Source organism: Rhinolophus sinicus, linkage group LG05 (assembly GCF_036562045.2).
Source record: "Rhinolophus sinicus isolate RSC01 linkage group LG05, ASM3656204v1, whole genome shotgun sequence".
Taxonomy (NCBI): Eukaryota; Metazoa; Chordata; class Mammalia; order Chiroptera; family Rhinolophidae; genus Rhinolophus; species Rhinolophus sinicus.
The window spans coordinates 66,575,424-66,600,948 of NC_133755.1; the positions used below are offsets into that span (position 1 = coordinate 66,575,424).

At 39.1% G+C, this 25,525-nt stretch overlaps 1 protein-coding gene across 8 annotated transcripts in view; it reads right to left on the reverse strand.

The window, feature by feature from the left end:
• Positions 1-25,525, reverse strand: part of AFF3 (ALF transcription elongation factor 3) — a 543,284-nt gene that overhangs the window by 166,044 nt on the left and 351,715 nt on the right. For all 8 annotated transcript variants that reach the window (XM_074332383.1, XM_074332377.1, XM_074332384.1 and 5 more), the window contains 2 exons: positions 10,492-10,572; positions 137-173 (listed from right to left, as the gene is read on the reverse strand). In XM_074332383.1, the coding sequence (XP_074188484.1) occupies positions 137-173; positions 10,492-10,572 (118 nt within the window). The remainder of the gene's footprint in view (positions 1-136; positions 174-10,491; positions 10,573-25,525) is intronic.

Here is a 25,525-nt window from a genome sequence, read left to right on the forward strand (position 1 = left end):
ACAAATGGCCCTCTTTCCCGCCATTTGATATGTTTTTCAGTGAAATTCTTTTAAACCAACTGCCTATTGCATGCATCTCCCCTCCTCGTCCTTTTTACCCCCCACATAGAAAGCTGTAGAGAGAAGTTTTTCTTACTTGGATTATTGTGTCCGGAGGAAACGAGCTGAGAGTCCTAAAAGAACAAGAAATATCAATTAATTTTCTTACTCTGACTTTCAAAATCTAAGTTGAATGTGAGATACATTACTGGTCACTCATAACCTCATCACTGATCAGGTACTGTAATGAGAAACTTTCACACGAATGTGCTCGTCCAACAGTTCTGGTAATACAGCTTACAACCACTTCCCTTTTGTTTTATGGACTTTTTGTTTTGTTTATTGAGTGAAATACATGTAACATATGCTTAGCCACTTTAAAGTGAACGATTCAGTGGCATTTTAGTACATTCACAGTGTCGTACAACCATCACTTCTATGTAGTTGCAAAATATTTCCACCATTCCAAAGTAAAGGTCCTTACCCATGAAGCAGTGTCCCTGCGTTGTCCCCTCCCTTTGGTCCCTGCAACCACTAAGCTGCATCCTATCTCTATGAATTTATCCATTCTGGACATTTCATAGCAGCAGAATCATATAATATGTGGCCTTCTTTCACTTAGCATGTTTTAGAGGTTCATCCATGTCGTACCATGTATCAAAACTTCATTCACTTTTATGACCGAGTACTATTCCACTGTGTGTATACACTACAGTTTGTGTATCCATCCATCTGTTAATGGACATGTGGGCTGCTTCCACCTGTTGGTGACGATGAACAGTGCTACCATGAATGCATATGCACGTGTACTTGTTTGAGTCCTTGTTTTTAGTGCTTTTGGGTAGGAGTGAAATTGTGAGGTCACATGGTAATTTTATGTTAAACTTTTGGAGGAACTGCCAAACTGTTTTCCACGATGGCTGAATCATTTTGCACTCCTCCTAGCAATGTATGAGGGTTCCAATTACTCCACACCCTCACTAATATTTGTTACTTTCTGTCTTAATTTTAAAAATTTTATGATAGCCATCCTAATGGATGTGAAGTGGTTTCTGATTGTGGTTTTGATTTGTATTTCCCTAATGACTAAGGACACTGAGCATGTTTTCTCTTTTCAACTATGACTCTTGAAAAAAAGAAAGCAGAACGAAGCATCTTTATTGAGGTATAAATGATATAGCATAAACTGTACATATTTAAAGTATACAATTTGATAATAAGCATCTTTAAAAGAATGCTACTATGATTGTCTTGACTCAAGGATGGCTCCATCTTACTAAGTAGCACTTACCATTCAAACAAAAGTAGTATCTATTCATTAAAGAAAATTCAGAGAAATGGGAAAGTATAAAAAAGTTATCTGTAATCCCATTTCTAAGGTTAATGTGTGGCTTTGATCTCCCAGTGTCATTTATGAAGTGTGTTTCATCCTGCAGTCATGAGAACCCATGGGAGAACCACCACTTCTGGTTACTTAGAAGAATATTTACAGATAAGAGTTTATTCTTCTCCATCTTTAAATCCTGAATTCCCTAAGACTGAACTCTTGTTTGGTAGATGGGAATCCTTAAACTTCTTAATATGTGGTTTATTTAGTTGGGCATTAAAGTTTGTCCAAATCATTTTGCTGAAGACAGAAATAACTAAGCTCACTGGTATTCGAGAAAGTCCTTCAATGAAGCACCATAGTAAATACTGTATTTCATCAAATGGAACATGGCATCAAAATTGTATGAGGCTGCATTATCTCATGTACTACTAGGAAGGATAACTGCCACCAATTGATTGTAAGATGCCACCAACTGTAAAATAAATCCTGATTTTAGGGAACTTAAAATGTGAAAAAATATGCACCTTAGGTCAATAAAATACAGTCGTTCTTAAGCCACGGTGTTGACAGAGGATGGCACTTATACTGTGAGGGTGTTACTTAAAAATGGCTTTTTGGAACCATTTGAGAACTGGATCATTCATACTTCTCCTTGTTTATCTACCCATCCATCTTTAGAACTATAAAAGGCAAGAAATAGAAATATATCTTCTCTTATTTTCAGACCCCATAGCCAACCAATTACTATAGGAAAAAGAACCCCATTTGGTATGGTCTCCCTTCACTTCCACAATCACTTTCTTCTCAATCTTTTTCTGCAAAGCTCAAAACTGCTGAAATAATATAATTTACAATGAATTTCAATGCTTATTCTGAGGCAATGCTTAACATGAAGTTTTAGTCCGAACATTTGGCGGTACTGTTTGAACATGCTAGTAACCCAAAGAGGGAGGTAAACTTCCCAACTTCAAAGCACTTCCCTTCACACCTGCTGGCTTTCATGCTCCTTCTGGGGCACAAAGACAAAGGCAAGAGGATTCTTTCCCATAACGATGCTAGAATTCTTCTGTATAATGCTTTAAAATTAATCCGCAAGAATAGTTTCAGACCAGGTCTAACCCCACCAGATTCAGAGTCCATTGCCATGGGAAATGCTTGTAAGATGCCATTCAGTTTGCCTATATGCCTTCTGAGGATGGCAACAGTTCTACCATTTTGAGTCCCTTTATTTGCATTTCAAAACTCATGAGATCACTACAGAAATGAAAAGAAAAGGGCAAAGCAAATTTTTTTTTTCCTTCGTTGGAATACCTGATAATAACAGCCAATTTAAAGGAGTTATGCCTTCTTTTCTTTACCAAATTCAATTACTTTTGAGATTTGAAGAATGAGGCAGTCATGTCTGGTAGTATCTGTCTAGCGAACAGTGACTCCAAATTAAGTCTTCAGAGAATAGAAAAAAATATCCAAGTTCAGTAACAATTGACTTTACTATATATTATGTCCTTCAATACCCAGACAAATTGGGGAACTTCTCGGAAGTATTTAGCTAATTAATTTAGTGGTACTGGCAACTAAGATTGCACAGTTAAATCGACTTTCCTTGTGAGGTCAAATTACCCCTTTAATCTTAATAAGGGCTTAATTTCATTATTTATTGGTCATCTAGGAGATTTTGCCCCTCCGATTCCATAAACAATTCTAGCTCCTGCACAATAGCAATAGAGTGATAATCTCAAACGGTAATAATCTAATTAAGGAACGGTGAGTTTCCAGTTGTCAGAATACTAATTAGTTGAGATTCAGGTTGAAAGAAGTACCCTGTGTGTTAGAATTAATGACAGTCTTTGTAGTAGGCAGAACAAGGGCCCCCAAAGACGTTCCTATCCTCATTTCTGTGAATATTAACTCTCATGGCAAAAAGGGGTTTGCAGGCGTGATTAAGTTAATGCTTTTGAGATGGGAGATTATCCTGGTTTATCTAGGTAGGTGCAATATAATCACAAAGGTCCATATAAGAAAAAGGAGGCAGGAGAGTCAGGGAAGATGTGATAAGGAAGGGAGAAGTCAGAGTGACAGGTAACAAGGGCAGCCTCTAGACGCTGAGAAAGGGAAGCCAAGTTCTCCCCTGGAGCCTTCAGAGGGAACACAGCTCTGCCAATACCCTCATTTCAGCCCAGTGAAAATGATTTTAGACCTCTGACGTCCAGAGTTTGTAAAAAATAAATTTGTGTTGTCTTCACTCATTAAATTTGTGGTAATCTGTTACACCAAAAGACATTAACGCAGCCTTATTTCATTTGTACAAATTACTTATTGGGAGCTTTTTGAAAGCAAAGCATTAAAATCATGAAATTGTTCCTACATTTTGTAAAATTATTTATTCTTGCTTTCTTGGGCAAGGCAAAAAGATCTAGAGGTGAAATAGCTCCGTACAAATCATATAGAAGTCCTAAAGAAGACACATTTTTCATTTAAATTTGAAATTCTATGCCCTATCTGATAGTTAATGTAACTTTTGGGGTGGAAAGTAAGATACTTGTAACTTTCTGCCTTGAAAAATGAACTTTCATACTAATGTAATGTAATGATACTAAAGTAATGATAGGTTACTGCTTAAACTTAACTATTCACATTCAACAAAACAAATTTGCACAATCCTTTTGGAAAAGTCACAATCAAATATGTCTTGGGATATATACTCAATTATATCAGAAAACATACTTATATCACGGATATGTTTACAGAACAAAAATGCTTATCTGATTGTACTTTGGGTTAAGCCATTATTTTGGTTAGATTATGTACAAAAATTATAAGGATTATTGCATTGTATTTTAAGTGTGGGATGCCATCGAAAAGCTTCGAATACAAAAGTGACAAGAGACGATTTATGTTTTAAAACGATTTAAAAACTATGGTGTGGAGAACAGGTTGTGTATTAGGGGCTAAGGCGAATGGCTGTAGAACTGTTACAGTCCAGGCTAGAGGTGATGATGGTTGGAATAGAATGGTACATGGAGCAAGTGTGGAAACGGGGGACCAGTTAGGAGCTATTGCAATAATTTATGCAAGAGATGATGGTGGTTTAGACCAAGGTGGTAGCATGACGGTGGAGGGGAGCATTTAGACTCAAGATATATTATGAAAGCAGTGTAGACATGGGTTCATGACGGGTGGGATGTGTAGTATGAAGAAAGAGTCAAGGAAGATATACTGGGTTGAACAATGTTCCCCAAAAGCTCATGTCCACTCAGAATTTGTGAATTTGACCTTATATGGATATAGGGTCTTTGCAGGCCACACTAGATGGCAGTAGGTCCTCCATCCAACGACTGCTGTCCTTGCAAGAGAAGAGAGATTTGGACACAGAGACACACAGAAGAAAGACAGTGATGTGAACGTAGTGGCAGAAATCGGAGTGATGCAGCTACAGGCCAAGGAATGTGACAATCACTAGAAGCTGGAAGAGGCCAGGAAGGATTCTATCCTAGAGCTTTCAGAGGGCATGGCCCTGCTGACACGCTGACCTCAGACTTCTGCCTTTCAGAACTGTAAGAGAATACATTTCTTTTATTTTTAAGCTACTGGTTTGTGTACGTTGTCACAGGTGCCCTACAAAACTAATACAGATGGCTCCAAGGCTGGTGGCCTGAGCCAACGGCAAAGATGCAGGAGTTACTTACTGAGAACACTGGGATAGGTCTGTGTGGGGCTTAAAAGCTCAGCTTTTGATATATCCAACTGGAGATGTTTGTGAGATATGCAGGAGGAGAGGCTGAATAGGTAACTAGAAATACAAGTATGGAGTTAGGGGATGCAGAAGGGACTAGAGATACGAATTTCGAAGTCATCAGCTTGGCATGCAGAGTATTTAAGGCCTAGATGCGATCACCAAGGAGAGAACAAACACGGAGAGGAGTGGGAGGACTCAAGACAAGTGCAGAAAAAGTCTATTAGAAACTTTAGGTCAAGAATGGACTAAAAACCTGCTAGAAAACAAACCCTAGCAAAACAATAAATACACTTTAAAAAGAGGAAGACTTGAGACACAGAAACAATTAATGAATAAAAAAACCTAACAAACAATTGTCGAGGCCTGACACTAAAAAACAGTCATAACAACAATAATTTGAAAATTGAAATATTGTAGATAATGTCAAAGTGAGAGATGGTGGTGGCGGAGACAAAAGTAAAACTGATTGTTTCATATTTGGGGATAGGAGGTAGGTACTGATTAATTACAGGCATTGGTCAGAATAAGTTTCAATAGGTTAGTATATTACAATTTTAAAAGAAATTACTATATTGCCTTTAAAATTATTATGAGTATTACATTATATACACATTTGAAAACATAATATTATGTGTATTTTTGAAAAAGGAACAAAGAAAGATGAATTAAGCTAAGAAGAGGTAGGAAATCTGAATATGCCAGTAGGCATAGCAGAAAATGAGTAAGATAGTTAAAGATCTATTCTTAAAAGAAAACTCTACTTACAATGAGTTATATGAATCAACTATACCTGATGCCTTTCAGGAGGAAAAAAATTGGCATGTTATATAAACTGTCCCAGAATACAGAAAATGGTAGAAAGCTAATGAATTTATTACAAGAGGCTATTTCATTCCTAATATTGAAACTGAACAAGCATACACAGAAAGATAACTAGTTTCAAGTTCATTTATGAAGACAGGAGTAGAATTCCTAAATTAAACACAGGCATATTAAATCAAAAAAATGTATTAAATGAACAATATGCCATATGTAAGGAAATTAATCATAGGACTTTACAGGTGATTAAAAAAACTCAGACAATGTAATTATTGATACCATTTTCTGTATTAACAGATTAAAGAAAAAAGCTATGCACATCTCAACATAAGCTGAATAAACAATTGAACTAAACTCAAACGTGTTCCATTTATACGTATTTGGAAAACAGCTCAATGATTGCCAGTGATTGGGGCGTGGAAGGGGCTGACTACAGAGTGTCCGAGACAATCTGGGTGTTGATGGAATGCTGCTGTATCTTGACTGTGAAAGTCTCAGGAGCATAGGTGTCTGTCAAATCCTGCAGGATACTAAAAAGGGTGAATTTTACTGTTTGTAAATTATACCTTAATTTTAAAAAATGAAATGGAAATTCAATGCTTTAAAATGTTCAGAAAGCTAGAAAGAGAAGGAAGCCACCTCGGCTGGACATAGAGTAACACCCTGGAATCACCTTCCTTAATATCAGGGATAAGGCAAAGACGCAGAGGTTCTAGCAGACCCAGTAAGAGGAATAAAATGGAACAAGCTGGCTATCTGCAGAATTCTTTACGACTTCTCAATTCACTCAGAGCAGAGCAGCAGAGTGAAGCCCCAAGTCCTTTCAGTGGCCTGACAGTCCCTGTAGGTGATGCTGCATTTATTTCTGTGTTATTTCTGTTCCTTGCTCGGTTTGCTGTACCCTGGCCCCACTGGCCTTGCTGTTTCTCACACATCCTGGCATGCTCCTGCCTCAGGGAGCTTTCACTTTCTCTTCCATCTACCTGGAACTCTCCTCCTCCAGATATCTGCATGACTTGCTTCCTCCCTTCCTTTAGGGAGTTGCTCAAATGCTGTCTCCGCAGGCAAGTCCTTCTTAAGCTCTTTATTGAAAATTCATCCATTCGCAGTCCCCATCAGCATTCATTATCTTCTTTTCTTGATTTCTTTTTCTTCAGTACACATCATCATCTACCATGTTATATATTTTACTGCTATTCATTCTATTTTCCCCTATTTGAAAAATATAAGGTCACCAAAACACTTACTAGAACCAAAAGGAGTTCAGTAAGGAGATATATGAAACCCAGTAACTTTCCTTCACTCCATCGGCGACTAATTAGAAAACACAAAAACTAAAAAAAAGCTCACTTAAAGAGAAAAGTAAGCAAATAATTTTAAATATCTGAGGATGAGCTAAGAACCAACGTGAAAGACCTACATGAAAAAGAAATATGTTTACTAAAGGACGTGAAAGACGACATAAAAAAAAAAAAGGAGACATTCCCAATTCCTGGACAGGAAGATGACCCTGTTCTATGGATACACTTTCTTAAAGTTGGAAACCAAATAAATTCCAAAAAAAATTCCAAGAGGATTTTTTTAAGGAGCAACAGGTAATCAAGATGATTCTTAAACTGATCTGGAAGAGGAAAATGTAAAATAGGCAGGACTTTTGGAAAATAAAGCGGGAGCTTGACCTGACCACATGTATATATAGGCCCCAAATTATCCAAAATTTAAAGTAGGAGTCATCCAACCATGGCCCAGAGGCCGAATATAGCCCACCCTTTGTTTTGCTTTAAGCAATTTAATGGCTTTTAGCATACTTGGAGTTTATCACCATAATGAATGTTAGAACATTGTCATCACCTGAAGAAGAAACCCTTTACCCTTAAGCTATCACTCAACCCCACCTCCCCACCCCTGAGCTGTAAGCAACCACTAATCTATTCTCTGTCTCTCTATTTTTGCCTATTCTGGACATTTCAAACATATGAAATCATATAATGTGTGGTTATTTGTGACTGGTTTATTTCACTTTCACTTAGCATAACGTTTTCAAGGTTTGTCCACATTGTATCAGGTATCAGCACTTCATTCTTTTTTATGCCTGAAAAATATTCCATTGTAAGGGTGTATCACTTTTGTTTATCCATTCATCAGTTGATGGACATTTGTGTCGTTTCCACTCAGTGGCTATTATAAATACTGCTGTGAACATGGGTGTATAGTTTTTGTGTAGACATGTGTTCTCATCTCTTGGGTATATACCTAGGAGTGGAATTGCTGGGTCGTATGTTAATGTAATGTTTGAGGAACTGCCTAAATATTTTTCACAGAGGCTGCACCATTTTAGGATCCCACCAGCACTTGCTATCAGGGTTCCAATTTTTCACACTCTTGCTAACACTGGTTATTATCTGTCTTTGATTTTAGCCATTTAAGTAGGTGTGACACATTATCTCATGGTGGGTTTGTTTTGCATTTCAGTAATGATTAATGAGTGATAGTATCTTTTCATATACTTATTAGCCATTCGTAGATCTTCTTTGGAGAAATGTTTGGAGAATGTTTGCCCATTCTTAAAATGGGTATTCCTTTTATTGTTGAATTATGAGTTCTTTAAATATTATACTACCATCTGTTTCTAAATAAAATTTTATTTGAACTTGGCCATATTCCTTCATTTACGTATTGTCTGTAAAGCCTAAACTATTTACTATTTGACCCTTTATAGAAAAAGTTTGTCTACCTTTGATTTAAACAATGAGTTACTGGGAAAGAAGTAGATAAATATACTGAAAAAACAGCACAGACAGTCTGGAAACAAATCTATGTATGTATAAGAAATTCACTTGTTGATACAGGTAGGATTTCAAAACAGTGAGGGGAAATATGGGCTAATTTGTTAATAGTGTTATAATAACTTACTAACCATTGAGAAGAATAAAACTAGAATCTTATGTTATATCATCCACACACACAAAAAAATGTTTTTTTAAACCTACCTAAACCCCAAAACTATAAAAGACTTAGAATAGAGAGAACATTGTTAGAATGTTAGGGTAGGGAAGGTGTTCTTTTTTCTGACATAAAAATCAAACACTTTGCTAGTATAAAAGGTATATAAATCAAGTTACAAGAAAATAGTTGTATCATATATATTAGACACATGAGTAAGATATAAGGAGTTCCTACAAATTATTTTTTAAAAAGTGGCAATGGACAGGAATAGGCAAGTTGCAAAGGAAAAATGGTCAATGCTCAAACTCAGAAGAAATTGGACAAATGCAAATGAAAACAATGATATACCAGATTTTCATACAGAAACAAGGATAAAAAACCAGATACTGTCAAACACTGGCAAAGATGCATCAAAAGGACTCTTGAAACACAGTCAAGGGTAAATATGGCCTCCAGCACCACAGTTCCTGTTCAGGGCATCAGGACTACAGACATTCAAGAACAGGCACACAAAGCCATCTACAAAACATGTTCGTTGGAACAGTGTTTGTGATAGCAATCAACCGGAAGCAATCGGAATGCCCATCAAACGAAGCCTGATTTAATACATTACAGCAAATTCATACCATGAAATATTTTGCTGCTGTTAAGAAGAATGAAGAAAATACATAGTCACTTGGAAAGCTCTCCAAATATACTTCATTGAGGGAAATAAAAATGAACTCTTAGAATGGAAGTTATTCATTGTGATAATTATAATAACTATTTCAATAATTCACTGTAAAAAGTGGTGAATATTTTGCAATGATATTTATGAATTGTGCGTATCTGGAAGAAAAGTAACTCTTAGAAAAATGCTTTTAGAACTATAATTTATGAATTTTAAAAACTGCATATGCCCATATATGTATATAATGCACAGAGAAATGGCTGAAATGGTACACTCAAACTCTTGACAGTAATCTCTGAGCAGGGAAATAAAATCTGGATGAGAGTGATGGGGATTTTCATATTTTACTCCTTTATTTGCCTAATTTCGTCTTTATAATGAGTATGTATTTATGTTAGTTGTATGGTTAAAAAATCAAATAAAAACTATGGCTCATTTATAATTTAAATATGTTTTGTGGCTGATTTTTTTTTCATGTGCCTGTCCTTAGAACATATGGCAATCTTTTTTTTTAAAGTCTTAGAAAATATTTGAAGCATTATAGAAGATATCCAAGAGGAATTAAATTTTCCATGTCCTCAATTCTAACACATTGATTTTAAGACATATCATTAATAAAAGCTTTTCAAGATAAAACGAGACATACAATTACAGTGAATGTATAAAATGATTGTGTAAGTTGCATTTCAGCCTCTAAAATGTTTTTAGATAAAATGACAGTTATAATATGCATCAAATTTTGCAGAAAGTATGGAAGCGTAGGTAAGTAAGACTGAAAGCCTGATTTCTCCTTTGATGAATAAATATATGCTTGCAAATTATTGAAAAGCAGATCCATATGTCTCTGGCAGTAACACTGACAGAAGAAAAGAAAATCAGGGAAAACCCAATGTCCAGGAAAAATCTGTGTGTGAGTAAAGCTTATTGTTCATGAATGATGCAAGATCTCACCTTATTTGGAAATGAAAATTTGCTTGGTTCCACTTTGCTGGGAGCTTGAATAGCAGAAAGTGGTGGAAGCCAGGTCATCTCCTAGAGGGGGGAGAAACCAAACAACATTTGTAATACAGACAGAATTTAAAGTCAGTAGCATTAAAGCAGCTAGACCAGCCTGCCTTAAGAAGGCATGGAAGGGGTAAGGAATAAACCAGAAATGAATAAGGAATGAGAGGGATTTTTTTTTTTTTAAACTTGAAACCCATTTTTATGATTGTTTTTTCTAATTTTACCAATTCTTGGTTTCATGGCTATCCTCATGCCCCCTTTATACCTTAAAAGATCTACAGTTAATCTTCAATTAAGTTTCTGAGTACAGGGACACTCCAGTACTAAAAGTTCTATGGAAATTGCCCTACAAAGGGGGCTGCTTCCCTGGGATGTGACCCCACAACATTTGCAGGGTTGCAGGGTTTGTGAAGGGTTGTATAAAGCACTTTTCACTTTAGGGATAATTATTAGAGGAGCTGTTTATTTTATCAGGAAATCTTATTACTGAGTTTCCATTAAGACCCACACATCACTTTGGTCTTCATAAGAATGTCATTCATAGAGAAGTGTAAAAACAAATCACAGGTATAAAATAAGGAGAGTGTGTTGTGATTTTTATAACAGTATTAAGAAGGCAACTTTAGCTTAACATGTAATAATCTGTCATATGCTTTTTGACATACACTTTCACTACTGTGAGACAGAGAGGCAGGGCTTGTTTTAGTCACTTCCAGCTCCTAGAAGATATGTGCATTCACTAAATGATAGTGCAATTAAATTGAATCGATTTCTGATTACCAGAAAATTGACTTAAGACTTTCCGAGGTTCTGGAATAGGTTCTGAGTCCTATTCCTTGATTTCCTTCCACTTCTAAGCCTCAGCAAGCACAGAAGCAGTAGTTGATCCATCTTAAGAGAAGTGAGAAATTCTCTTTAGGTGAAGACAATTTCTCACCCCCTTTGGTTGGGGGTGGGGTTGTTGAAAGGGATTCTGCCAGGCTGTTGACATGAAAAGCTTTCTTAAGGATGGTCTTGTGCCTTCTTTCCTTGGGTAACTCCCTCTGCCCCTAGCACTCTGATGGTGCAGACCCACCCAGGTAGCAGAGGGAGAGCAATCTTGTTCAAACCCCTCCTTACAAGGATTTACTGACCCTCCACCATCTCTTGCCCACCATGACACGTGCCATGGGGGGTTAAGCTCAATGCATCTGAGGTGTCCCTTCTCCATTCTGCTGGTACCAAGGGTTCCCCAATGGAAAGCAAAGGAAGACCCAGTGACTCTTTACATCCCTCTCTCCTCTCACCTTGCTCCTCAAGTACCTGCCCCTCTAACCTGTCTCTATCCCTCTTGTCTCTTTTGAGGCGAGTTTGTCCCGGAACAGAGTGGGTGCTCAGCCCATTTCTGAATGAATGCCAGATTGCACCATATCGCTGCCATGTCTCTACCTTTCTTTCTGGTCACCTGAACCAGCATCCTAATCAGACCTTCAGTATTTTTAACCTGAATTACTTTAATAGCTTTCTGGTTGGTTCTCTTTCTCCTGTTACTATTAAGCCATCTTCCACACTCCTGCCGACTTAATTTTCCTAAAGTACAGGTCCCAACGAAAAGCTCCACTGCTTTAAAATCTTCCTACACCATCACATCTGTAACAATGACGATGATACTGGCGGCAATGATACCTTCCGCTGCGCTTGACAGTTTCCGAATACACCCCACAAAGGTGGGGTGTAAAAGTTACCTCATTTACACCCCACCTTTAAAGAAATTATCATTATTATCTCCACATTGCAGGTGAGGGAGTCAAAGCTCAAAAAGATGAAGTGATTTGCCCAAGTCCACTCAGTTCATAAATGCTACCACTGACATGCGCACAATGCACACGTATCTCCTTCCTCCCAGCCCAGTGTTTGTTTTCACTTTACTGCATTTGTCCCAAAGACAAATAGTATTCAAGACCTTCTACACCAAGGTCCCAGTTGTTAGCCTTGTACCTTTTTATTAATCGACAATCCTACCACGTATAAGAAACACTGCGGTCTCCACTCTTACTTACCCTGCACCCTCTGTGTGAGCACGCCCTGTGCTCAAATGCATTTTGGATTCCTACCCGTCAGTAGGCTCTCCGTGAACATAGCCTATGTTTTGGGGCCTTTGTGGATTCTCCTTCTACTTCAATATGATATGATAGTTCCCTTCTCATGCTCCCCCAAAGCACGTGTCTTTTCTCTCTCACGTTGGAACTCTTAGATTGCAGAAAACACTCTGTGTTTAGTTTTGTAAGTATTTACCTCAATGTGCACTCAACCATTTCTCTGTCTTCTGATACCCATCCCCAATGTAGAATAAAACTCATACTAAGGAATCCTAATAATCTCTTTCAAGAATATTCACTTTTACTAAACGTAATCCCCAAGTAGGAATCCTAATAATTTCTTTCAAGAATACTCAGATTTAGTAAACCAATCCTTTAAAGAAGAACTGGAAATTTCTTCAGAGGGGTAATGTCTCCTCACTTGTGTAGACAAAGCACCTTACAGGTGAAAGTGCTCAAAATTAACTTGTTGAATTGAACTGAATGCCCATATTTTAATGCAAAATTGCTTACTAACATGACTTTAATTCTAGCTAAGTATTTCCATGTGATTTGTCCATATAATGAATCCTGCTATAGATAGATATGAAGGAGTAATAAAGATAGTAGGGTTGCTTAAAACATTGAAATCTATTATAATTTCCAAAAACATAAGATTTACATGAATTAAGTATATTTGTTTTTAATAAATAAATGTGCAATCCCTTTTTAAGATTGATTATCCATTACATTAAAATTCTCCATTAGGATTGCATGGGAAAATTAAGGGCAAACAGACTATTTCTATTTCCTCTTCTGTCACTTACTAGCTCAGCGAGTTTAGTTAAGTCACATCTTAGTGATTTCAAAACAAAAGCTTGAGAATCAATCAGATCTCAGCTTGTGGTGTCTGAGAACCAGAGGGACTGGAGATGTGCACTAGCTCATGACTTAATCATGAGCATTAAATGAGATAATAAACACAGAGTATAGCATGGCTCCTATGTTTAATCATTCAGTAAAAGACAGCGCTGGTGAGCAGCAAGCTGACTTTCAGAATTCTTGTCTCTAAAGTGAGAAAATGGAACTTCTCTTTGAGCTTTAGATGTTGGGAGTCTAGGGATAAAAGAATACATGGGAAAGTGTTTTTATAGAAGAATGACGTACTGTGCAAATGTAATCTATAATTAAGCTAGCGACTATTAATACAAACTATATATTACTAAAACTGAAAGTCATTTAAAGAGATTATTACGATTCCTAAGTGTGATTGCTACTTCACACTGGAGAAAATGTCCCTAAGTTTTCCCATGGGAACAGATCGCTGATGCAATTAATAGCAGTCGGTGAGATAAGATTTGATAAAAAGGTGTTTAATTTGTACCTTATTCTGGATAGTGATTTAATATGTACGCAAAGGTAAAATTTTTCATAATGGCTAAAATTTCACGTCGCTTACCTCACTTCACAGGGAAAGAATGCTATTTTGTGGCAAGGCCACCAATCCCAGGCCTGTGTGTGTGCTGTTCCCATAGCCCATGTCCCGACCTGTCTTTACCATTCTGTCCGTCATCACTGCTTAGCTCCTATATCCCCCACCTGGCTGTCCTTTAACCACCTCCTGGACCACAGGTAAGACAGGAAGAGAAATACAACGTTTAAAGCCAATTACTCCAAAGTCTAGGTAGCAAGCTACCTTCTGATCTTAAAAACTCCTCCGTCACTTCTTTGATATGCTTCCTTCCTTCTTTTTGATTTTCTTGTCACCTAGAAATGAGGCCACACGCCCTCCTCAGCACTGAGGGGTCCTCAGTTTTGAGCTTTGCTTCCTTAGCCAACCGATGGGATTAAGAACCAACATATCTGCCTTAACACAGTCTCACCCTTCCCATCTCCCTCAGCAGATGCCTTGTTACCCAAGGGACATATTTCAGGGTATCTTCTTATTTCTTAGACAGGAGTAAAATGCCAAGTCTCTTTATAGCAAATGTACTTACTTTTCTCCTAAATGAAAGAACAGATGGTGAAATGATAAAAGCATATAGAATTCCACATTTCATTAACTGTTCAACTTTTCTTCCATCCCCCAAACACCCGTGTTCAGAGGTCTATGGGCACATGTGCAGTTTCCATTTTCCTGTCTGCTGTACAGCGAGACTGACCAGGAGTCCCAACAACCCATAGCTTTGGGCTCATTTGGCACAACCTCTTCCCTCCAAGTAGCTGCCCCCTTCCTCTGATGTCACCTACATCAGCCTGTCTTGGGATAATGGTTGGAGGCCTAGGGCATTGTAGCTCTTTGTAATTTGAGAAGAAACAAAAATGAAATGTTAGCCTGAAGTCGAATCTTGGATTCAAAATGTAGCGTTAGGAGGATCTGCAAAGTATGGTTAGTTTGCAAACTGATTGCACTAGAAAAATTTTAAACAATAACACTGTAATTTTCCTATTAACATCAAGGACCAGAAAAGCCCTTTCCCTGGTCTCCCTGCCTATCTACTGTTTCCCTACGCAGTGTCTTGGTCACGGCCATGGAAGTATTTTATCTAACATCGTCACAAGGCTGCACTCGCTGAAATGCTTCCAGTGACCCCGCTTTAAACATTCAAGATGCTCTGTCATATGGTGCCATCAAGGAATGCTGCAGTGTCACTCCCTGTTCCTTCTTTATGCAGTCCTTCCCCAAGCCAGATGGCTGACACCCCTATTTCCTCTTGCCCTGCCCTACATTTTCCTGTCTTGACATTTTTTGGCTTTCCATTCATGCTATTCCAACTTCTCCATTCTTTCTCATCCCGGCCTCTTTCGGAAGGTCGCTGACCGGTGCGACCCTCAGCCGGGCTACACACTCCCCTGTCCATCACACACTAAATGATTCTAAACTTTTTAACCCCTCCTAGATTATAACCTCTTTGAGACAAGGGATCATGTCTTCTAACGCTCTTGTAAATCCCCAAAGGCCTCGCACAAATGGGAATGACAATAAGAATTCATTTACTCTCTCTGGGTTCTCTTTTTTCACCTATAAAATGAGGACAACAGTAAATCATACTTGTCCTACCAAACACATAGGACAGTTGTCAGGACCGAGAGGGATCAAATTACTTCCTTCTCTTTCAGCAATGTCTCAACAACGGGCGGCCAACTCAGAAGGCTGCTGGAGAGACCTATCTCCCCAGGCCCGGCAAATGACCACAGTTGACTCCAGAGTTCTTTGTGTTTAGAAATGTATTCTTTTCTAAATAAAATGCTGGATTAATTCTGTCACTTGGGAATCAAAATGGAAAGTGTCAGAGTCGATTTTTCTGTGTGGCAGTGGCTGCTGAATATCAAAGCATTATTTTGTTTTCAGTTTCCATATCAGAACCATCATTCAGCTTTTCAGTTCTTTTACACATATTATCCATGCTATGACACTCTGATCAGATAAGTGCCACCCACAGGAGAACATGGTAATTTTTATTGCATTGCACATCCTTTAAATGCTGGCAGCACACATGGGCACCGACGTGGTAAAGGGAAAATGCTCCTACAGGCCTGTACTCGGGAGACAGAGCACCGGGTCTAGAATGGATGAAGTGGGAGAAACACTAGTGGGACTAGCCCATACGTTCTAATTGTCAAGCCATCCTTGACCTTTAACCACGACCTCCAAGGTCACACTTGAAGGCTGGGCAGATTTGGGCTCAGAACAAGCTCACAGCCAAAACCTCTATGTTTGTGCCTAAACCAACAAAAATCCGAGAACAGTCTCATTCTGCTATTACAGCAGAAGGACCTATGGTTTGAAGAGTAATAGCAGTAATATAGTACCTTCAGGTCTACTGATAGAAACGACAGTCATTATTTTGGTGGAAACACTACTCATGGAAAGCTTTTGGAAAAACAGTAGCTGCTGAAAAAGAAAGTCCGTTCCCATACTAAGATTTTTAAAAATCTATTTTTCATAGTATAACTTAGGCTGCTAAAATTACAAATAAGGAAATAATGAATAAGAACCTGTAATGACACCATTACCAAAAATCACAGTGAAATCTCATTTCTTTAAGCAGAAAAGCCAGGAAATCTGATTTGAACCAAAGTCGACCTGAGAACGGGATTGCCAGGCGCTGTGTGTGTATTTTCTGGTCTTGTGCTGGATTGGAGAATCTCAGATTGAGACACCAACTAATCTAACTCACTGCAACTCCAGAGTCCTTATTGATAATCCCCTGATTCAATGAGGTTAATCCCCAAAGGAGAGAATGGAGCGTGCGCCATAATCTTTATTAGTGGAATTGGCTCTCAAAGCAGCTTTCTTTGCATTTCACAGCCTGAGAAAGACAAGTGTTCACACGCACAGGTAACAGCATGGCCCCATGGGCTTACGGCAGTTAGGCAAGCGCTGGCCACTGGGGAATACGAAAGGAAGCCTTCAAACTGGCTCCAAGGGCACCTCACACCTATGTATCACACGCGTTCCTTGGTCCATAAGATTTCTGGTTCTCAAACAGCTGAGGCCCAGTGGTGTCTGGCCTTTCACTATTTCTTTCCTACTGTAAAGAGTGTTGTTCATCATAAGGAAATCAGTCTTGGGTAGCCCCCTCTCACCTCCCTGATTTCATCGGTCCCTGTAAATTCTGGACTCTCGAGGGAAAGGATAAGAGTACTAACTGAAGTTGATACAACTGCCCCTCGTAAGAAAACTATCTCATGCCGGATTTTGGACTTTTCTGAATATTTCTTGCTTGAGATGCAGTTCTATTGTCTTGGGGCAGGAAGATGGATGTGACCTGTCTGATTTCTCGTCCCTGTTCCATCTATTTACTTGGGACCTTTTGGAACAATAAAAACCATACATTTCTTAAATTCCTTTTTAGATTCACCTGGCTTCCAAGGTTCACTTTATTTCTGTGTTTCAAATGCACTCTCATTCCCATTCTTTAATTTGGGGAATTGTTCCCAGTACTGAACACTGTATTAGAACGTTAAAAGTAGTACAGTCTACACTGGGTTCTCAGAGTTTAAAGAAGAGGGTTTTGATGTTGAGTGTACAGCTGTGGGAACTTAGTGACCCTTGTTAAGCCCAGGTGACAGCTTCACCTCTGAGGTCTTGCTGCAACACAGACACCTACTCATCTCCTGCACTCTTACAAGCCTTGTGACCCTGATAACAAGCACTAATTGGCCTAATTTTAAAAGATGCTTTTAAAAAAAAGGAATAAAGCATTTGAGGGGTGCTAAGAAGATTTCCCAAATTGTGAATCTGGGGCTGGAACTGATCTCTTCTGAGAATAAATCATATTAGGTCTAGGTGGTTAAGAAGTGAACCAAATTTCTGACCAGCTTGTGAGGAAGGTTGTGTTATGAGGCCACTGTCACCTCATTTGTGATCTGTGTTAACACCTTTTAGTGGTAGCGCGAACATCCAGAAATAATCCCCTTTAGCGGACATACAGATTATACCTAGTCTTGGAACGAGCTTTGGTTTGCAATCACCAGAGGGCTTTATCATCTGCATCTAAGGGTAAAGATGGTTTATTAGGGCACAAAGGAAGACTGGAGGCCAGAAGGGGAGGAGGGTGATAATGACCTTCTTGGCCACGTTCACCACTTAACACTTCCCCCAGCCCTTTCCACAGAAGACAATGTGGAAATGTACATTTGACAAAACCCGAGTCTCAATTACAGAGAAGCAGAATGGCAGGACAGAAAGGGCTTCGAGTTGGCATCTGAGAAGCCTTGTTTAATTTTGGCCCTGCCATGGACCAGTAGAATGACCCTGGGCAACTTTACTTTTCTGGCTATTGGTGTCCTCATCTGTAAATTGGTGTTAATGACCCTATCTGGCAGGATTAACGGTAAATGCACAAAGGACCTAGCGTGGCGTCTGGCACAAAGTGCGTGCTCCACAGAATATAATTATTGCTGTATTACTACCTATGTAATTAGTGTCGGCAGCTTCTGGCGTGGACCTTGTGAAAGGAGGAGATGCATAGAGGAGAAGGCATTTATGAGTTTGTTTTTAATCTACTTCGCTCAGTTAATTATTTAATATTGAACTGGTAAATTATTCATAGTGAAATAGAAGGCATAATGGAAGTCTGCTTATTTACTAAACAATAATTTCCTTCCCTAACTCTCTTTGCCACTAGAGCTCCAAGCACACAAAGGGTGCCATCTCAGTGGCTGGTATTTCTCTTGCCTGGGATACTTACCAGTAAGCAGGATGCATCCTCTTTCCAAAAGCTGATTTGAGGTCCTAAAGAGTTTAGAAGCTTCACTTTTATGCCTATAGACTGCCCCGGGGACAACAGTTAGGGCAGTTGAGCTGGTAGCCTGGCCTGCGAGCTCTTCTCAGGTGACGTGAAGGAGCTGATGGGGACATGTGAATGTACAGGAGGAAAGCTACTGTGCTGTGGTAACAGGACTTAGCGTCTGGGCAGGACACAGAGAAAGGCAGGCGAGGCTGGACGAGAACAGACCCTGAAAGCCACTGGGGCTGACATACAAGTCCCTGGGATGGCGGCACTTCCGGTCAGCAGAGGGGCAGCAACTCCCAGCGGCTGTGTTGCTGCGAGCACTGTCCTGCTGAAGACATGTGTCATCCTCCCTCTCAAGCCCTTTCCCAGATAAGTTCTGGCCGAAAACACAGACTTGCGTCTACTAGCTTTGCCCAAGTGCTTCTTCTCAGCGTGAGAGGCGATTTATAAATCACTGATGGCACTGTCCTAGTCCAGCCGGGATGGCTCCTGACCTTAAGGATGAATGTGAAAGGCAGGATGACTTTACAGGAGATAGGAAATGCCTACTGAGGTACTCCAGATATGGACAGCCAAGCCCAGCGACTGGAGGAAAGCTGTCAGGCTTGGAGACACCATGGTTTGTTCTTTTTTTTTTTTTTTTTTAAACCATGAGGTTATAATATCCTTGAAAAGTAGAAGAAGAAGATTAAAATGCTTTTCCCTCAAAAGATCATAGGTCTGCAAGAGAAGAGAAGTTATGGCCCAAATAACAACAGGATGACCACTGCTTTTATTAGAAGAAAAGGCATTAAAAAGGACTGAGTTACTATAGCCTGATAAAGAGCTCAACCCTTGGGAAAAGATATTCTGTGAGAACAAATAAATAAAGATAAAAGAGGAAGGCACCAAATTAATGATGTCTAAAACAGACAAGATCCTGAACTCAGCTGCCAAATGTGTCTTTAAGTGGGGAAAGGAAGAAAAGACCTTTAGGAAATTAGGAAGCAAAGAAGATCTTCCAGAAGTCTCCATGGGGAGAACGGGAGAAGGAAGGGTCAGAATACACAAGGGCAAATGAACCATCTGCAAATTTCAGACAGATGTCTCTGTTCTGTGATCCTCTCTCATAGCACAGACGTAGCTCTCCGTCTTGAGAAGGCGTCTGATTTCATGCGACACAGTTGATGACTTATAAAGCCAATCCTTTCCGTTTCTGCTAGAGCCTTCCACTGAACACATGTCTGAGCAGCCATTAGGTGCCAGGTGGCTTCAACACAGAATATAGCCGACATGACCCTGCTCTCAGGAAGCATGAGAGACAGGCAACAAACAACAAACAGACAACTGTAAACACAACGGGTCCATATTCCTCATGGTTGTTGCATTTTTTTTCTTCTCTTTTTGGTGTGTGTGTGTGTGTGTGTGTGTGTGTGTGTGTGTGTGTAATGGAGCTGCTCCAGCCATCAACACCCATCCTGGCCTTAATGGGCGATGGGGGAGGAACCATATTCCTCATGGTTGGTGCACTGGTCTGTGGAGTCTAATTAGTGTTTTGGCAGAAAAGAAGCATGAGGGGTGTGGTTGCTGTATCAGATCTCTGAGGAGCTGCCTGGTGGAACAAACGTGATGTGTGGCTTATGGAGACAAGAAGCACATATGCAGTTGACATGTTCAAGCTACAGGGAAGAGTCTGTGCTTTATAAACTTTCTAACAGTTCCAGTCACTAAATATTCCATAGGTGCTTTGTGCTAAGCACTGTTTTAGGAGATGGGGACATAGCTGTAAATAAGGTCCCTGTCCTCATGGAAGCTACATCTGACAAAAACGAGATAGTAAACATGTACGTAACATTATGGAACATATAATACAATGCAGTGTAAGTGGGCATAATGTATTATGATATAACACAATAACTACTAAATCTACCCAACAGTGAACTGGCCAGCTCTTAAAATGGTGAGCTGCTTATCTCGGAAGCATTTGGGATCAAAAGCAGTGTGAGAGGTCTCTGGGAACCCCAAGTCTGGAGCACCTGTTTCCTCTGACTTTGGTGGGGCCACATGAGGGGCACGGGGCAACCCACGTCCTCTCTGTTTGTCTCTAATTGCTGACTCAATGAAGTTCTTAACTACACATGTGATCTCTGGTAGCCTGGGGACACAGGATTTCATTTTACTTTTTAATTAAATTGAGAAAGTGTCTTCACTGCCCCTTTCTGCTCACATAAATAATATATGCTTCTTGTTAAAAAGTTAAACATTGCAAAAATACAAAACTCAGAGAAGAGAGAGTCATCCAGGACTCTAAGACCTACAGTGAACAGGTTTAAGCACTGGGTACTTATCCAATTTTTATATACTAACATAGGGATTATACATATATTTTTAATGAGGTCATGTTATGTGGTGATTTAATACTTTTCATTTCTTCTTTTCCAGCAAAACACACAGATGTATCTTCTTTTTAAAGGCTACATAGATCATCCCACTGACTTGAAGTAATATAGTTTATTTAATCAAGGAATGAAGACCTGAGAAGTTGTTTGTTAATCACTATAAACCATGCTTTGGCAAAAATCCTTGTACCTGATCTTTTCTTGGTTCTGTAGGTGAATTTGTGGTATAGAATTTCTAAATCAAATGGCATGAATATTGCAAATTTTAATACATTGTCAAATTGTTTTCTAAAAATGTTTTATCAATTTACATCTCCAAGGGTATATCAGAGTCCCTCTTTCTACACACTAATACTCTTCTTAATAATCATATTTGAAGTAGCTTCTGGACCAAGATGGTGATACAGGAGGCTCCTGAATCTCCCTCCTCCCATTCACTGAATATATACTTACACATAGAGCAATTTCCTCTGAGAGAAATTCAGAAACTAGATGAGTGACTCCTACACAATGAACAACAGAGAAAATGCCAACATCAAAACAGGTAGGAAAGGTTGAGACAAACTCTTGCCATAAACCCCACTCCCAGCCCAGCAAAGTATAATTGGGAACAAACCCTGTAACTCCCAGCTTCTCTCTGAGTAGTGAACCATTTGGACTACACATCTAGTGCCCCACAGAGCTATAGCAAAGAAAGAAGCAGTTGATAAGGGGTGCAGAAGAACTCCCGTGGCTATATCCCCAGCTTAGTGCAGAGAGAGCAGGCAAAAACACCCATCTCCCAGTTTCTCCCTGAAATGGGTTTGATTGTGTACTTTCCCAGCTGCTGCCAGAGGGTCTTTCTGATTAGCCTACATCTAGGTGATGACTACAATCCTCCCCTTTGGGACAATGACAGGTGTTAGCATGCTCTCAACTACTGGGAGCCACTGAGAACAAAGATCACAGCTTGGACAATCACAAAAGTTTGAAAGGTAACCAGGAGCTCAGACTGGGCTGATGGATGAGGTTCATCTCCTTTTTGAGGCCAGACTGTCAAGACTGGGAGAGGTGGCTGTTTTACCTAATGCATAGAAACCAACAGAATGTCTCAGAAAAATGAAGAAACAAGGGAATATGTTCCAAACAAAAGAACCAGATAAAGTTTCAGAAACCGATCTTAATGAAAAATAGATGATTTACTCAATACACACTCATAAAAATGCTCACCAAAATTAGGAGGTTATGTAAGCCTCATGGTAACCACAAAGCTAAAACCTATAGTAGATACACAAAAGATAAAGAAATCAAAACATATCATTACAGAAAATCATCAAATCACAAAGGAAGAGAGAAAGAAGGAAAGAAAGGAAAAAGGAATTATAATACAGCTAGAAAACAATGGACAAAATCACAATAGTAAATCCATAACTATCAAGAATTACTTTAAATGTAAATGGACTAAATTCTCAACTTAAAAGACACAGAATCACATAGGATTGAAAAAAAAAAAAAAAGACCCAACTATATGCTGCCTACAAGAGACTCACTTCAGCTTTGACATACATAGACTGAAAGTGAAGAGATGGAAAAAGATATTCCATGCAAATGGAAACCAGAAAAAAGCACGGGTAGCTATACCTATGTTAGATAAAACAAATATTAACCAAAAATAGTAACAAGATAAAAAGAAGGTCATCATATAATGATGGAGTCAATTCATCAAGAAAATATAACAAATATAAATATTTATGTACCCAGCATCAGAGCACCTAATTATAGGTAAATATAATCGACAAACCTATAGCTAGATTAAGAAAAAAAGAGAGGAGACTCAAATAAATATCAGAGTTGAAAAAGGAAGCATTGAACTGATACCACAGAAATACAAAGGATTATAAGAGACTACTATGAACAATTATACATCAACAAATTGGATAACCTAAAAGATAGATGAATTCCTAAAAATATACATACCTCCCCTCCAAGACTGAATCATGAATAAAAAGAAAATATGAACAGACCAATTATTAGTTAAGGAGCTTGAATCTGTAATTAAAAACCTCCCAACAAAGAATAGTCAAGGACAAGATGGCTTCACTGGTGAATTTGACTAATTGTCAAAGAAGAATTAATATCAATCCTTCTCAAACTGTTCCAAAACATTGAGTAAGAAGGCACACTTCCATACTGGTTTTACAAGGCCAGCTTTACACTGATATGAAAGCCAGACAAGGACACTACAAGAAAACAAAAACAAAAACAAAACAAAACAAAAACTACAGACCAATACCTCTGATGAATATAGATGCAAAAATCTTCAACAAAATATTAGCCAACTGAATTCAACAACACATTAAAAGGACCCTATACCTTAATCAAGTGGAATTTATTCCAGGGATGCAAGGATGGTTCAACATAAATCAATAATTGTGTTACACCACATTAACAAAATGAAGGATAAAACCATATTATCATTTCAATAGATGCAGGAAAAAAACATTTTACAAAAGTCAACATCCCCTCATGATAAAAACTCTCAACAAATTGGGTATACAAGGAACTTACCTCAACGCAATAAAAGGCCATGTATGACAAACCCACAGCTAACATCATGCTCAATGGTGAAAAGCTGAAAGCTTCTCCTCTAAGATCAGGAACACGACAAAGATGCCCAGTCTCACTACCCTTATTCAACATAGTATTGTAAGTCCTAGTCACAGCTATTAGGCTAGGAAAGGAAATAAAGCATCTAAATCAGAAATGATCATGTAACAGTCTATTTGAAGATGACATGATATTATACATAGAGAACTCTAACGATTCCACCAAAAATCTTTTAGAACTAATCAACCATCTATTGTTAAAAGGAGTTGAACGCAAGGACGTTAGGGTGACTGCAGCTACGGGGACGGTCATTAGCTCCGATGCCAGATGAATCTTCCCTGAACACCTTGTCTGTTACGTCACCTGCTTCCCTCAGTCTACTAGATCTAAGAGGGTCCCTGGTCATACGTTAGATGAGGTCCAAGTTCTGGGCCTTGTTTCAGGCCCTGCCTGACTTGATGTGTCCAGCACGTTCCTCCCAGGAGTCTCCATTCAGGCCAGCTGGGTTACCCCTGCCGCTCACAGGAAGGGGGCTCTGTGCACCCCATCTGCAAGCGTTGCTCAGGTGTTTGCCCATCTGCCTTCCCTTCCCTGCCATATCCTACCCTTCCATCACATCTTAACTCAGACCCATAATGTTCAGGAAACATCTGCTCATGTTCTCCTTTTCCTAACCTTTCCTTTCTCTGAATATCTGGAGCACTAATAGTTTACAGCACTCAGTCAACTCCCGACTAAGACCATGGTTACACCCTCTGAGGGCAGAGACCCCTCTTTTGCTAACTGCCCCATCACGTGTCTAGTGTGGTGCAGGGCCCATGGCAGGTACATGTTAAATAATTATATGATGAATGAGTAGTTACTGAATGTATGAAGCATGATGGGTAATGGGGCTGACTGTTCAACTACCCTGCTGTAGCATATATTCACGTAATTTTTTTTTTGTCTCTGTCAGGCAGGTGAGTCTGTTCGTCCAACTGTGTTGTGATAGCTCAAAATGTTCCTGAAATTCCTCTCTAGGAATTGTTGTACATCACAGTCCTTTGAATTCCTGGGGTGCGGTGGGAATGAGGTGAGGTAGGGCATCTCAGCAACAAAAGTGGATATGAATTCAGAGAGAAAACTCACTCGGAGTCAGACTTCAATAAAGTGGCTGCTCGAGCGAAGGACAACTGCTTTTGGGTCAGAACCCAAGGACGGATACTTGTTCTTCACTGTTCACCCTCCTTGTCTCCAGAAGAAAGGAGTTCTAGCAGGAATGTTTGAGAGATGACATCATGAGAACGACTAACTTCCCAAGATGCCTTTCTGAAGGACAATGTGTGATCCCTCCGAATGTGTTAAAAAAAAACCCCAAACGTGAATATTTCTTTTGAAAAACGAAACTAGCAACTAAGCACACAGTAGGAACTAATTCGACACCCGCTGACCTAATTGTACTTACAGTTATGGTAGAACACTAGTTTGGTTCTGTGCATATATGAACTTTAAAATGAATGTGATGCTTTCTAAATACCAAGCTTCTAGAGTAGAGCAATAAGAAAATGCCACAGTAGGAGACATATGGAAATGCATGAGTACTTCTCAGGAGGAAGGGAAAAGTGGGGAACTTTTAAATTACAATTCTCAGAGGGGTTTCAAATAACACTGGGACAAAAAGGAACACACTAGATGTTTCTGGATATTTCTTACAATTGTGCCTTTTTGGTTCCCAACA